Source organism: Barbus barbus (genome assembly GCF_936440315.1).
Source record: "Barbus barbus genome assembly, chromosome: 15".
Lineage (NCBI taxonomy): Eukaryota > Metazoa > Chordata > Actinopteri > Cypriniformes > Cyprinidae > Barbus > Barbus barbus.
The window spans coordinates 21373304-21387864 of record NC_136743.1 but is presented as its reverse complement, the minus strand read 5'-3'; the positions used below and the strand labels follow the sequence as shown (position 1 = coordinate 21387864).

The 14561-nt window shown below is 37.1% G+C and overlaps 1 protein-coding gene across 2 annotated transcripts; it reads right to left on the bottom strand.

The window, feature by feature from the left end:
* Window positions 1-210: 210 nt before the first annotated feature.
* LOC306881924 (glycerol kinase 5) lies at window positions 211-14301 on the bottom strand. Of its 2 annotated transcripts, none has more exons than XM_079436290.1 (16): window positions 13030-14301; window positions 12861-12954; window positions 11923-11998; window positions 11743-11836; window positions 9969-10100; window positions 9808-9883; window positions 8554-8615; window positions 7891-7964; window positions 7738-7798; window positions 7513-7639; window positions 6931-7035; window positions 4582-4676; window positions 4353-4456; window positions 2829-2888; window positions 2602-2735; window positions 211-1424 (listed from the first exon to the last, which is right to left on the bottom strand). In XM_079436290.1, the coding sequence occupies exons 1-16, from the start codon at window positions 13156-13158 to the stop codon at window positions 1258-1260; spliced, it is 1590 nt and encodes a 529-aa protein (XP_079292416.1). In that variant the 5' UTR covers window positions 13159-14301; the 3' UTR covers window positions 211-1257. The 2 variants fall into 2 exon arrangements, with proteins under 2 accessions (XP_079292416.1, XP_079292415.1); XM_079436289.1 differs by having other exon boundaries at window positions 4353-4480; window positions 13030-13889.
* Window positions 14302-14561: the final 260 nt, after the last annotated feature.

Genomic DNA, 14561 nt, shown 5'->3' with positions numbered 1-14561 from the left:
TTAAATATATAATTATGAATCCTTTTTAGTCTTTTATTGTGAGACTTTGCATTAGTTTTACAATTGTTAGACCCATGAATTATATAATGTTTATCAGGTCATAGTTGTTTAATTAGGTAGTCAGAAATGTCATGTTTTATATGTCCATTGACCTCAGATTGAAAACCATTGCTTTATTAGCATGACAACGCACACAATTTGACACTGAAATGGCATAATGAAAATTTATTAAAACAACACATTTTACATACTGACATGAAACATGGCACAATGAGTTCTTTGATGATCTATTAATTCATTTATCTTTCCAAATATTCTGTCTATTCTTTCTTTAAGTTCCTGATAAAAGCCTAGGATATTATACAGTTTCACAGTTACTCATTTTTTACTACAGTTGAATGTATGCTATTATTAGCCACTGTTAATAGTATGAAGAGACAATCTGTGACACTGCTACAGTTTTGTATACAAACAAGTATAGCAGGTTGGGTGAAAAAAACACAATAGGAAATATTGTCCTTCATGTAACAAATTTTCCATGTTTGCAGCATTCTCTTTGTATTATGAGGTACATTTGATTAAAAAATAACCTACGTAATGCCAAGACTATATATGCAATTAGAAAATATTAACTAAAATTACATTAAAATTACAACAGCATTAATGTAAATGGATGCACTGTGTGTTAACTCAGTGTATGTTAAAAATAAAGAGCAGTAAGTTTCACATACTCCCATCTGTGTAAACAACACAAATGACATATAATTACAATACTCCTCGAGGGTGAGATGTCATCCTTTGGGAGATGAGTAACCGAGGCACCTCACTGAGGATCTCTTGTACACAAGCACTTCATTAAGGCACATAGCAAGTTAAATTAATTTGTTCATATTAAAAAACAAACAAAAAAACAGTAGTTGGATTAAGGCACTGATTGATTTTTAGTGCCTAATGACTAAATTATTGATTGGCAAAATCATAATACTACGAGTAGGAATTGTGCTGCAGCCTGCTGCCGCTTCTTCATCATAATACCACTGGATTCACAACTGGGTGATTTGGATTTACACAAACAAGCTGTAAATCTGTAAAATCCCCCATGATTTGGCAAAACTGTCACTAACCTTTGATATGCAGGTTTCCAAATCCAGATTGGAAATGATTCTGTTCAAGTGCTTTTCTCAGTGACAAAGAGAACTGCCCTAAACTTGTTCACATGAACATGGAGTTTACAGAAGAAACTTGTATTCTGGTAAATCAGGGCTGGCTGTACCAGTGCATAGAGCGCTGAAGAGCCCTCTCCCAGCTCTGCAGTACACCTCTGTATGGGCCGCCCTTGTCCCAATCTGTTTTACTCCTTCGGGGAAGGAAATGTTGGTCTGTGGTCAAAAGCTTCTTCAGCTCTTCTTGGTTCCTCCAGTAGCCTAGAGGACAGTTCAAAATAAAATGGGCAGATTAACTCTTTAAAGCCTGACATATGAAATACCTTTATTTTGTAATTATTTATTGAACCTTTAGGCAAAAATCAGGAAAAAAGTATTTATGTGATTTTGTTGTCATTTAAATCAGAGATCTTTACAACAGTATAGCAGACTACTTACATAAAATGCATATAAATAAATAAATATCAGCTGAACCACAAAACCAGTCTTTAGTCGCTGGGGTATATTTGTAGCAATAGCCAAAAATACATTGTATGGGTCAAAATTATTGATTTTTCTTTTACGCCAAAAATCGTTAGGATATTAATAAAGATTATGTACCATGAAATTTTTTGGTACATTTCCTACCATAAATATATCAAAACTAAATTTTTGATTAGTAATATGCATTGCTAAGAAAAGATTTTTTAGCACCCTCAGGTTCCAGATTTTCAAATAGCTGTATCTCGGCCAAATAATCTCAATTAAAAGCTTATTTATTCAACTTTCAGATGATGTATATATCTCAATTTTAGAAATATTTACCCTTATGACTGGTTTTGTGGTCCAGGGTCACATATAGATAATCAAGTAAACCAGTAAAAGGTACATGTACCTTGTTTTGAAAATTATACTAAAAGGCTTGCTAAGCAAGTATAGACTATCAATCAGACAGCAGAAGGCATGTAGTAGATTGTGCACAACAGGTTTTTCAGCAAAGTTCTGATCATGTTGATAATTTAGAGCCCTTCGAAATTTGTTTACCAACTATGATACCGAGTTAAGACGGATTAAAAAGGGAAAAGGAAAGGGAAGTGGTGTGTGGCCAAGTATGGTGATCCATATTCGGAATGTGTGCTCTGCATTTAACCCATCCAAGTGCACACACAGTAGTGAACATGCACTCGGAGCAGTGGGCAGCCTATGCTGCAGCGCCCGGGGAGCAGTTGGGGGTTCGGTGCCTTGCTCAAGGGTCTCGCCTCAGTCGTGGTATTGAGGGTGGAGAGAGTGTTGGTTATTCACTCCCCCACCTACAATCCCTGCCGGACCTGAGACTCAACCCTTGACCTTCAGGTTACAAGTCCAACTCTCTATCCATTAGGCCACGACTGCCCTGTCTACATTAAGCCTAGATTAGGAATAGTTTATTTGCTGCACTCAAATGTGGCTGGTTCCTTACCTGTTCCAAGTCCTGCAACAAAAGCAGCTCCAAGGCAGGACATGTCAAAGTGGCTTGGACGTTCTATCTTACGCCCCAACAGATCAGCTGTGAGTTGCATGATGAAATTATTGGTGCAAACACCTCCATCTGCCCTGTAAATGTGTAGCAAAATGTGTACGCAAAAGTTCAGACAGGCAGGATCAAGCGCAATGCAATATGACACACAAACAGGGCGAGACCCTCACCTGATTTTAGTGATAGGAATACGGGTTTCTCTAAGCATGACTTCAAAGAGCTGCTTGTTCCTGAAAATCAGAATCAGAATTGCTGTTGAATTGTGGCACGAGAATTACAGGAATCACACAAGACGTTATGACTAGGAATGCACTGGTTGATACCGATCCGAGTCCAAGTTTTTTTTTTTGCAAATTGGTGGACAATTTGAGTTAGGTTTATAGGGTTCAACCTTCATGCTTAGTTAAAATGAATGTTTTCATGTGAATCATACTATATTGCTAATACAAAATCATACTAAATATGAATACAAGTCCTACAAATACAAAATCATACTAAATTGCTAACTTGTTTAAAAAAACAAAAACAAATACCTTGCATATTCATCAGAGATGGGGTTGGAAATGTCAAATTTTCACATTATAATGTACAGTATGAAATGGATATTCACTTTGAACACTTTGAGTGAGACAACAATACAAAAAAAATCCAATATCCATGATAACCATTATATCATGCATCCCTATTTTTGAAGCACATTTACATGGCAAACATGAAGCAGCAGAAACACAGTTCTACAGTATATATAGTGGAGTTGGAACAGTAGAACATGAGAAGAAAACTATTCTGGGCTATTGACTTTGGCCTTTATTTCTCTGATGGAGGAACTTCTGAAACGATGAGACAGTTGGAAAGAGTCTCTATTTTGGGGCCTGATAACTTCTCTAGATTGGTATAGAATGCCAAGGGATAGTGGTTTGTATCCAGTCACCTTCTCATTTCTGTTTTCTGATTGATCGCCAAAGCAGATGATAACTGAAGAACTCATTTTAAGAACTTAATGTGCTTTATAACCCAAGTGACATTTTTGTTCCTGCAAACACTGTTTGAGATAAAATGGCCTAAGAATTTGCAGGTTTTTGAGTGAGATAATTCTGGTCTTTTCTACAAATTTCATAGTGTGACCATTCCTTGCAGTAAAGAACTGTAGTAATAATTTAGCATTAAAGAATTCATTGTGGATCATTCATTTTCAGATTATTAAATTAATACAAAATAATTTAAATACAATAAATTAATAAAATATTGTGTAAAATAAAATAAGCTAAATTCTACAAACAGGATTGGATATGCTTCAAAACCATAGACCGTTCAAAACACATACAGTTGAGGACAAAGTCTATTTACATTGTCCTGCATTGTCAGGCGTTAATCATTTATTTAAGTTATCTTGCATTTTATCAGAACAAGAACAATAACAGATGATTTGAAACAATCCAGCACTATGTATATGAACCCTGATTGATTAATTTATCTTGCACAGTGTTTTAGTGTAGATGGTCATATACTAGTGTCAGAAATTAACTTTTGTTTTTATTAGGGGCTGATATTCACCCATTTTCCCCAAAGCCCTGGTATGTTTTCTGACCTTGACACAATAAGGGCCTCTTGACTTTTTATAGCTTTAACATAGCACATTCTTTGATTCATGAGACATCTTAGGTTGATGATACAGTCAGATCTTGCAAGCTCACCTGAACGCTATAGACTCCAGAATGGCTCGAACAAGATGTCTCTTGGTTGTGGAAGGTTTTAAGCCCATGAAAGAGGCACAAGCTTTAGGATCATTCAGAGGGGCCTGTAGCACATCAACAGAGAATGTCTTGAAATGACACAACACTGTATAAAAATCTTGTATTTACAACAAATTCTTGAGATGAACAGCAACTTAAAAACAGTATGATGGAAACACAAAAAACACACCTGTAAGCCATTGAAAGAAGGCACAAAATACACTCCGTCTGAGTCTTCCACACTAGTGGCTATAGCCTCAGTCTCCTTCACATCAGAAAAGAGCTCTGTAAGACAGGCATCAAAGAAATTACGGCACAATAATATAATTATTATTTTTTTTATTTACTTAATCCAAGTTAAATAAATTCTCATAATGGAGTGGAATGTGCATCTACTATCTGGAATTAGGGGTGTGCGATATTGACAAAAAATAATATCTCGATATTTTCTGGGATTTTATCGACAACGATAATTAGACGATATTGTGCTGGTATCTTAAGGACTGCCGTGGACAGCTGACTCCTAAAATGTATGATATTCTTCATATTCAGTGGTGGTCAGGTCACACTGATAGAAATGAATCTTTTCCAATAAGTTTAAACTAATTTTTACATTTTATGGGCATTTTTACCTTCATAAAGACATTTTTTTCTAAAAGTGTCCATTATCTTTTAAGTCGCATTCTTACATTTAATCAGTGAATTAGAACAATAAGACATTTGGGCTGTTACCAAGCAAATGAAATCAGTATCAACAAAATTCATCTTTACAATGCAGAGGAAACACAGAGGCTGCATCTGAAGTGGCATTTAGATGTATTTACTAGGGATGCACCGAATCCAGATTTTTGGGGTTCGGCCGAATACCGAATCCACTGTTTAAGATTCGGCCGAATCCGAAACCGAATACCGAATCCTACTCGCATCCTTAGTTTTAACATCGGCGATGTTGTGTACTGCTTAGGGTCCTTGCCACTAGAGTGCTGCATTGGGATTGGGACCCGCCGAGTCCCGTGGGACCCAACGCAAATCTCGCGGGAGCGGGCGGTTTGAACTTTGCTGCGGGCGGGAATGGGCGGCTAAAAAAAAACACTGCGGGATCGGGAGGTAACCTAGCGACATGATGTCATTGTCAACAAAATCAAAGTACTTGAAGTCTAAAGAAACGCGCGGTAGCCTAAGCGTTTTAGATGTCCCCGATAGCCCAGGCTATATTCATCTTCCCTACCAGTGCGTCAGAATACATGCAGGTCAGGGAAAGAAACAAACACGAATCTCTTTAATAATAGCAATACAATACTTTTTTTTTTTTTTCCTGCGGGACGGGAGAAGACACAAAATCAATGCATCTCTATTATCGTGCGGGAATAAATTCTCAGAGTTTTGCGGGTGCGGGCGGGAGTGGACATACATATTGCGGGAGCGGGCGGGAGTGTAACACACACGTTGCGGGAGTGGGCGGTAATGGTCAGAAATTCGGCGGGCGCGGGATGAAGAAAACAGTCCCGCGCAGGGCTCTACTTGCCACCACGAGACAAATTGGCATTGCAAATTGAACATAAAGCTCGACTTGAATCGCCTTCTTTTGGTTGAAAGTACTGCCAAACAAAACTTTTTTTGCTTACGAGTTCCATTTTCAGATTCTTACAGCCTATTACATTCGAACGGGTCCTATGTAAACACCTTCACGTAATCAACGGCCGTGTGACGTCGTAGCGCAAGTCTAGGGTTCGGTTTCGGTGGAAAATAAATCTAAGGTTCGGCCGAAACCAAACCCCGTCAAAAAGCCCAGGATTCGGCCGAATCCGAATCCTGGATTCGGTGCATCCCTAGTATTTACACACGGTTTAATGTAGAACAGGAACGCATTTATCCTGCAATTACAAATGCATAAATAATGTTTTGATATATTAAACATAAAATGTTGAATACTGATATTTAACATGATTTAAAACATGAAAAAAAGAAAAAAAGCCGAAATGTGAAATAAAAACCGCCAGTAGATGGCAGCAAGCCACTGTTAATAAGTGAGTCATTGCAATTGAACCGACTCATTTAAATGGTTGAATCATTCAGGAACGAAACACCGTCATGTTGCTCAGAAATGCAAACGTTTGGAATTATTTTTGTTGGCGAAAATAGGCAATATGGTGTCTAAAATGTAAGTCTTTTTAACTTCTTGTTTATTGAGCTGTTGTAAAAAAACAATATCACACTTGTAATCATGGTATTTTTGGAGAAAAAGTGTGTGAAATTGAATAACTATATGAAGTGGTATAAATATATCCATTTTCTGTATATGTTTTATGGCAGACTGAATCATGCAGTGAAAGAACAGATTCTAAATGTGCACTCTAAACTTGTAAGCGTGCGCTCTGTAGGGGTGTTTTGAATGGTTTTTGCAAAATACTCGATAATGTATTAATCGCAGATGATATATATCACACACCCCTATCTGGAATGGCTTTTTTTTGGTAGTGAAAAATACATATTCAAGTTAAGAAATATGTGTGGGCTTGGGCACATTAGTCGTCCTCACCTAGGTCCTGGGCCCATTTAATGGCAGCACCTGTTCCAGCAGCATTACCTTCGGCCAGATACACAACATCAGCACCGATCTTCCAGCCCACCAGCGGATAAAGACCTACTCAGAAAACAGATGAAAAAAGAGAGATATAAAGAGGGCCCAACAAATGGACGCATTAATGTCTCCTTTCTCACTCGCCACACTGATTCATTATGAGTAATGAGTCACATCGTGCCCTAACCTGCTGTTTTCAGTCATGTACACTACCATTTGAAAGTCTGAGGCTGCAATTATTTGATCAAAAATATAGTAAAAACAGTAACTGTCAAACATTATTACAATTTAAAAGAACTGTTTTCTATTTTAATATATTTTTTAGTATTTAATATAATAAGAATTTAATTTCTGTGCTAACAAACCTGAATTTTTAGCAGCGATTCCATGCAGTCTAAAATGCTATTTAGTTGGCTGTGTAGTTGGCTTAGATTATTAGTTCTAGTGGTTTAGTAGTATTTCTTTCATTTCAGTTGAATTCCAATTGAATACTGTGAAAAGCTTAACCGATAAGGTAAGATCAGCACTGGAATGACATACCAGCTACAGATGTGTGTGGTTTGTTTCCTGTATTGATGTCCATGAACGTCCCTGTGCCCATAGTAATTTTCACATCACCAATGTCAAAACAGCATTCTCCAAACATGGCTGCTTGTTGGTCCGCCATCTGTGACAAAGACATGAAATGTAGGGTTGTAGCACCAAATAAAAAATCAAGCACACACACATATATTATTAAAACTGCATGACAACATTTATACTCACAACAGACATGATTGGGATGGGCACCCCGAATATGGACGGATCACATGTGCCAAATTTATTACTAAATATGAGAAAAGAGAACATTAATTGTTTAGTCAAAAGTGATCTAGAAGGTATTTGGAAATATCAGAGCAATTCAGGGTGCATGATTACCTGGTGTTCTGCACACTGGGGAGGATGGACAGAGGTATAGAGAGGAGTGAGCAAACAAATCCACTCCAGCACATCTGATGATCACACAACACACACACACACACTATGAGCACAGACAACATCCTATGAACAAGCACCACTTACAGAAGCATGTTCTAAGACACTATATGGACAAAATATAAGAGAACAAAAGAAAAAAACAACACAAAAAGATAACTCACCCCAAAAATGATAGAACAATAAAAACTTTTTTTGTGATTTGGAGCAAGTTAATACATTTTTTCAATAATCAAGAAAACCATTTTTGGAATACTGTGCACCAAGCATGTGCATTCATTTCTGAGGTACATTTTGATTTACTTTAAACTGTTATGTGCCATGACAAAGGGGAACAAGTTTCACCCTGTTCCTCAAACAAAGCAATTGTATATTAAAGAACAGCACATTTTCTCTTTTTGTGTCCCATGTTTGAAAAAAAGTCATACAGGGTTGAAACAACATGAGAGTGAGCAAATGATAGCCTCCATTTTTGGCTGAACTACCTCTTTAACTATCTGTTTTTAAATGTCTGATACACGTGTTTGTACTGAAGTCCACAATCCAAAGGTAATGGTCAGATAACAGCAATCACACAAATATAGTAATTGGACAGTTGTAACTGACCTGATAGGAATCAAATATTGCGGTTGCACTGGCATTAGAGTAATCAGTAGCATGAACCAGGCCTGCAAAAAACAAACAAATAATAAAAAAAAGGGCTGTCAAATGATTAATCGCATCCAAAATAATAGTCTGTGTTTACATGTTTGTATGCTGTGTATATAAATACAGATGTGTATTTAAAAAAAAAACATATACACTTTTATTTTGGGTGCAATTAATCGTGATTAATTGTTTGACAGTCCTACAATAAAATTATAAATTTAAAAAGGTATGCAAAGGGATTTCAGATTGACTCACCATTATTATTATTATTAATAATAATAATAACAGCACCAAATCATCACATTAGAATAATGTCTGAATGATCATGTGACATTGAAGACTTTGCCATCACATGAGAATAAATTACATTTTAAAATATATTAAAATAGAAAATATTTCTTTAAAATTTTAATATTTCACAAGATTACAGTTTTTACTTTTTGATGAAATAAATGCAGCATTGGTGAGCATAAGACACTTCAGTAACACTTTAGAATAGAGAACACTTATTCACTATTAACTACGACGTTTCCCTCAATAAATTCCTAATTTGCTGCTTATTAACAGTTAGTAAGGTAGTTGTTAAGTTTAGGTATTGGGTAGGATTAGGGATGTAGAATAAGGCATTAACATGTGCTTAATTACTACGAATAAATGGCTAATATTCTAGTAATATGCATGCTAATAAGTAACTAGTTAAGAGACTTTAAAATAAAATGTTACCGAGACTTCTTATAACATCATTAAAACCAACCAACCTGAACCGTTCTGAACCATAGTTTATGTGATTAATGAATGCAAAATACAATTAAATAGATCGAAACACTACACACTGGCTCCTGGCCATCTTTATCAACGCTGTGTCAAGTTGGAAAACGTGACGATGATAATAAGCACTGTAAAATCATCACTGTGTATCTGTGACTGCTTATGATTAATACTCATAACACTGGTGTGTGACATTCATTCACCTTTGTCAAGGGTTGTATTGCTTTCTAAGTATAGTGTCAGTCAGTGATGTAAGATATCAGATCTGTGGCACGCTTTGAGCAGATCACTCTGAAGAGCCTCTTACAGATCAAACTGGTTTTATTTCAGCAACCTCTCAATGGAATCCAGCCAGAATACTTTGCACTCCTCTACCTGATTTTCACTGTTCAAATGACTTCTATACAACAGGACAACATTTCTATTTCATAATGAAATACCCACCTTTAGTCAGTTTGTACAGCAGCCAGGTGTCTATGGTCCCAAAATAACAGGAGCCGTCTTCGACTGCCTGCCGCAACTGAGGAGAGAGGAGGTTAGGATACATATACTAGTCCTAGAGAAGACAAAGGCTGAATGCCATATTTTAACTACTCCTGGTTTACCTGAGGAATATTGTTCAAGGCCCAGACAAGACGCAGTGACACATGCTGGGTGGTAAAAACTACCAGGCTGGCTGCAAGGAACCGCTTCTGTCTGGTGAGGAAGTGCAGCATCTTCATCACTCCATGTACTGTCTGCCATAAAACATACATGCAACTAAATATTTTTAAGCAATAATAATAAATGAAAACTTTTCGAATTGTATTTACTCTTGGACCATCCAAGATGTAGATGAGTTGCTCTGAACAGATTTGAATAAACTTAGCATTAAATCACTTGCTCACCATATTTGTTTAGAAGTGTTTTGGACTGCATTTGCTTGTATTTGGTGGTTTAACTGTGCATATTTCTCTCCTGATTCAGACAAGCTGATGATTGATAGAGGACTCTTATATTAATTGGAAGCAAAAGTTTTAAGTTAACAACGTCTAAATGATACATTTGTTTCTTATAAACACACTGTTTGAACTCTCATTCTGACGGCACCCATTCACTGCAAAGGATCCAAATGATGTAATGCTAATTTTTTCCAAATCAGTTACGATGAACTATTGAGTGAACTATTCACTTTTAATTAAAACGCTTATAGACTTGACAAGAAAACACTCTAAGAGTAATTTGAAGAAAACTACCACCTTCAAGCTGGACCTCTGCCCTCAGTGATAAGATACTGAAAACATTTTACTCTGTTGATGAAGTTGTTCAAGTATAACCAGTTTTATCTGCGACTACATACACAGGGATGTTTGCTCTCACACATTCAAAAATGTCTTGTACAAACTGACATGGTTTTGTCTCTGCAATGATAGGACAAAACTACTTAATGTGAATGCTTTAGGACCATTACATGACCACACTGGGTTTCAAACATGAAACTCAAACCTGCCACTAAGAAGGGCATTCTGCTGACTCAAACATGAGCACTTTTAGCATGCGTAACAAAGATCCTCACAGGCCAAATATTCCCATCCACATTCACGATCAGCACCTTACACAAATATATCGGCAATCGGCGGTTTCTTTTTCACTGCTGTATTGCTCATTTAGCTTACAGGAATGAACGAAACACTCATTCACTGACATACACAATGAATGACAAACACTACGATCGGTCACTGTCCAAACAATACACACTTTGTTTTCAGTAATAAACTGCTGTAAACAGTTTTTTATTAACTAATTAAATTATATAGGCAATTATTTAGTCATTTGGAGATTATTAGCAACTGTACCCACTCCTAAAAAGTACCAATAGCTTGTCAACAAATACACAGTTATTTTTTTGTGATTTTAAATATAGTATGGGTTATTTTGTGAACATTTTATCTTCAGTAATATAATTACAATATGGTTCACAAAGGAGTTTGTAAGTTTTTGAAAAGTCTCATGCTCATCAAGTCAGAATTTATTTGATAAAAAACAGTAAAACAATAATACTGTTAAAAAATATTACAATTGAAAGAAATTCTATTTTAAAATATTTTGCAATACTTCAGAAATCATTCTAATATGTTGATTTGGTGCTCGAGACACATTCCTTAATATTTGAAATGGAAATCCTTTGTATTATTAAAACTTTTGAACAGTAATAATGCAATAATATATGAATTGTGAATGTCAAGCCAGGATTTGGATTGTGTTGAATGATATGTTCCAGTGATTGTTGTGTTTGGATCATGTCTAGACATAATACACCCCCAAATACAACAGTGTTAATCACAAAGACAATCCGCAATGAACAGATATATCCCAAGATGACATGCACAGCAGCCTCACCTTCATAGTGCAGGACCTGTTCCACGATCTCACCAACTCAGCTGCCCTCAAGTCCTGCCAGGTGATGAAATTATGAAACGGTTTCCCTGTGTTTCTGGAGATGATAACAAAAGAATATATGCCACCTCAGTCAGTTCACTCAGTTTTCCCGAAAACAATCACAGGATTTAATATACAAACCTGTCCCATGTTATGAACGTTGCCCTCTGAGTTGAGATGCCAAGACTTTCCATTTGGCACATCTGTAAGCCTGAGTCTAGACCAAAGAGATAGGAGAGGAGAGGAGTCTTGTCATTGTAAACTCATGGACCTACATTTATCACAGAGGTTCTCAACCTTTTTGACTACAAGGCCTCCCTTTGTCCAAGTCAATATTTAAGGGCCTTTCTATCTAAACTGATATGTACCTCTGGCACCTCTGTTGCAGTAAATATAACTATGATGTCTAAAAAGATGATGTGAGTTTAACATCCTTATTTGTAGTGTTTTTAGCATATCAATTAAGATTATGTTCATATAAAAAAATTGGATCCTTCTAGATGTTTGCTAAGCACCTCTAGTGGGCCTCAACCACTAATATATCAGATTGCACATCAAAACGATTTACAGTAGCCCTGAAAAGTATATTAACACCTTCTCATTTCAAACATCCAATATGCTGGATTCATTTGTTTAGATTCTCTTTCCACACTGATTATATGTATGTATTTATTTATTGGTAAACATAAAACTACATTCATAAAAGGCAGAGTAATGCTCAGTTTTTTTAAAATGCTATTATATTTTCATAGTCATATAACAATTTTTTGTGTGAATTTTCATGTCCAGTATACTGAAAGTTTGGAGTGTAAAATTGTACACAGTGTCATATTACACATTAACATATGTGCAACAACTATAACTTTGTAAACTGCTCCAGGATGTAATTACAAAAATGCTGTTCATTAGTTTCACTCACTGTTTACACAAAAAACAAACAAAAAGACTACAGTTTGTTATTTAATGTGCAATATTCGTTTAACATAATTTGATTGCAAACATGCCACTAGGTTTGATGTTCTGAAATCTGATGCAATGACATTAACAATGATAATGGAGCCAAATTAAAGATGTCTGACCTTGAACTGCTCCTTTGACTACAGTCACAAACCCTTTCCACAGATCCTCAGGGTCAATCTCTACCCATCCAGGCTGAGGATAAAGTAGGGACACCTGTAACAAGGAAGCTGCTGTCAGATTTCACACACTGGCACGATCCTGTAAGTCAGTCATCCTGCTGTCATTTACCTTCGTGGAGCAGGATCCCCTGATACTGGCGCTCTTGTCGTACACATGGCACCTGATGGAGGTTGTTCCCACATCAACAGAGAGAATGAAAGTCTCTCGTCTGCTGAAGCCGTTTCTCTGAGTCCCCATCGCACAATGAGTTCATTCAGAGAGCCGCAAACCTACTTTAGTCACCATGGCTGTGAGTAACTTATATCAGGGAGGATCCAAACTGGAGTCAAATGATCCCGTTTTCAACTTTGCTCCGTAAAACTTTTGAGTTTCATTCCTCCATAGACTTGAACGCCAGACCACTGGCAGATGTTTACTCGGTTAAGATTCAATGTGTTCATTCAAATGGGTGTTTTGAATGGATAAATAATAATCGAAAGCATATGTAAGTTCTGTGTCCCCAAACTTTCCCCAACATGTGATCTCGCGACCTATTTTAAATCGTCAAACAAACTATCTACAGTTGCGTTTTAAGACAAAAAACAGTCGTTTGTTTTCACCAGTCAGTGATAAAAGTTACCGAAACCTGAAGTGGATTCATTAACCTCTGTAAAGACCACAACATATAGCAGGCGGTCGATTAAGTAAGTTACAATAGTGCAAATCAGTACGTCACGCATCAGTCGATAGGTGTGGAGAGTTCTTAAAGAGACAGAGCACCATTTCTGAAAACAAGCCAAGGGTCTCCAAGTAGATGTGCACTCGCTGCTAAACACCGGAAACACGTGAATGGAGCTGTTCGGAAATGGACCTCTCTCACATTCCAGAGTTCTTCTCACAAGAGAGAGTCATAGGCTGTGTCCAAATTCAGGGTCTGCATCCTCCTTAGGATCCTTCCTACCCGGTTGAAGGAGGAGGGATCCTCCGACGTCCGCAAAACCCGGAAGTCGGTGTTTGTGAATTTGGACAGCCTACCCTTCTTTCATTTCCCTCCCTTACCCGTTGCTCATATCCTGTCGCCTAGCAACCGTGACAGCGCCAAGTAAGAAGCGGGAAAATGGACAAACAAAGAGTTATTCTCCTCATTTTAATTCTTTTGGAAGAAATAAAGCAATTAAATAAATTAAATACTTTCTTTGCTCGTTGTCGGAGAGTTTTTTATATCAGACTACAAGACAGTCACATCCAGGTAAGCCATTATAGCCTATTTTTATTTGTTTTTAAGTATTCTACTAATTTCTCCTACAAATTCATTGAGCCGAAGCATAAACTTTAGCTTGTTTTGTCAGAGAAACTCCTCTCCCACTCCGCTACCGCTCGCTTCGTCCGCCATTACGCTCTGCCGAAAAGAATTATGGGATAGGTAGGACGGGAAAGGATCCACCACACCCATCCTTCCAATTCGGGGAAAAGGAGGACGTATTTGTGGGCCGCATTTGAAGGATCCTACGAATTTGGACAGCCTTCGTCGCGGCGCTGTGACGTAACATCCTTCAAATGAGTACTCCGAAGGATGCAGACCCTGAATTTGGACACAGCCATAGTTGGCTGAACTTCTATAGTGGTGAAAGGAATCTACAACAAATATCAGTTTTGAAAAC

Excerpts from the sequence above, each read along its gene's own strand:
- LOC306881924 (XM_079436289.1), bottom strand. The coding sequence starts at position 13,158 with ATGGGGACTCAGAGAAACGGCTTCAGCAGACGAGAGACTTTCATTCTC. Across the intron at positions 11,999-12,860 it reads AGTCAAAGGAGCAGTTCAAG|ACTCAGGCTTACAGATGTGC; the intron begins GTCAGACATCTT and ends TCTTTGGTCTAG. Across the intron at positions 7,036-7,512 it reads ACCACACACATCTGTAGCTG|GTCTTTATCCGCTGGTGGGC; the intron begins GTATGTCATTCC and ends TTTTCTGAGTAG.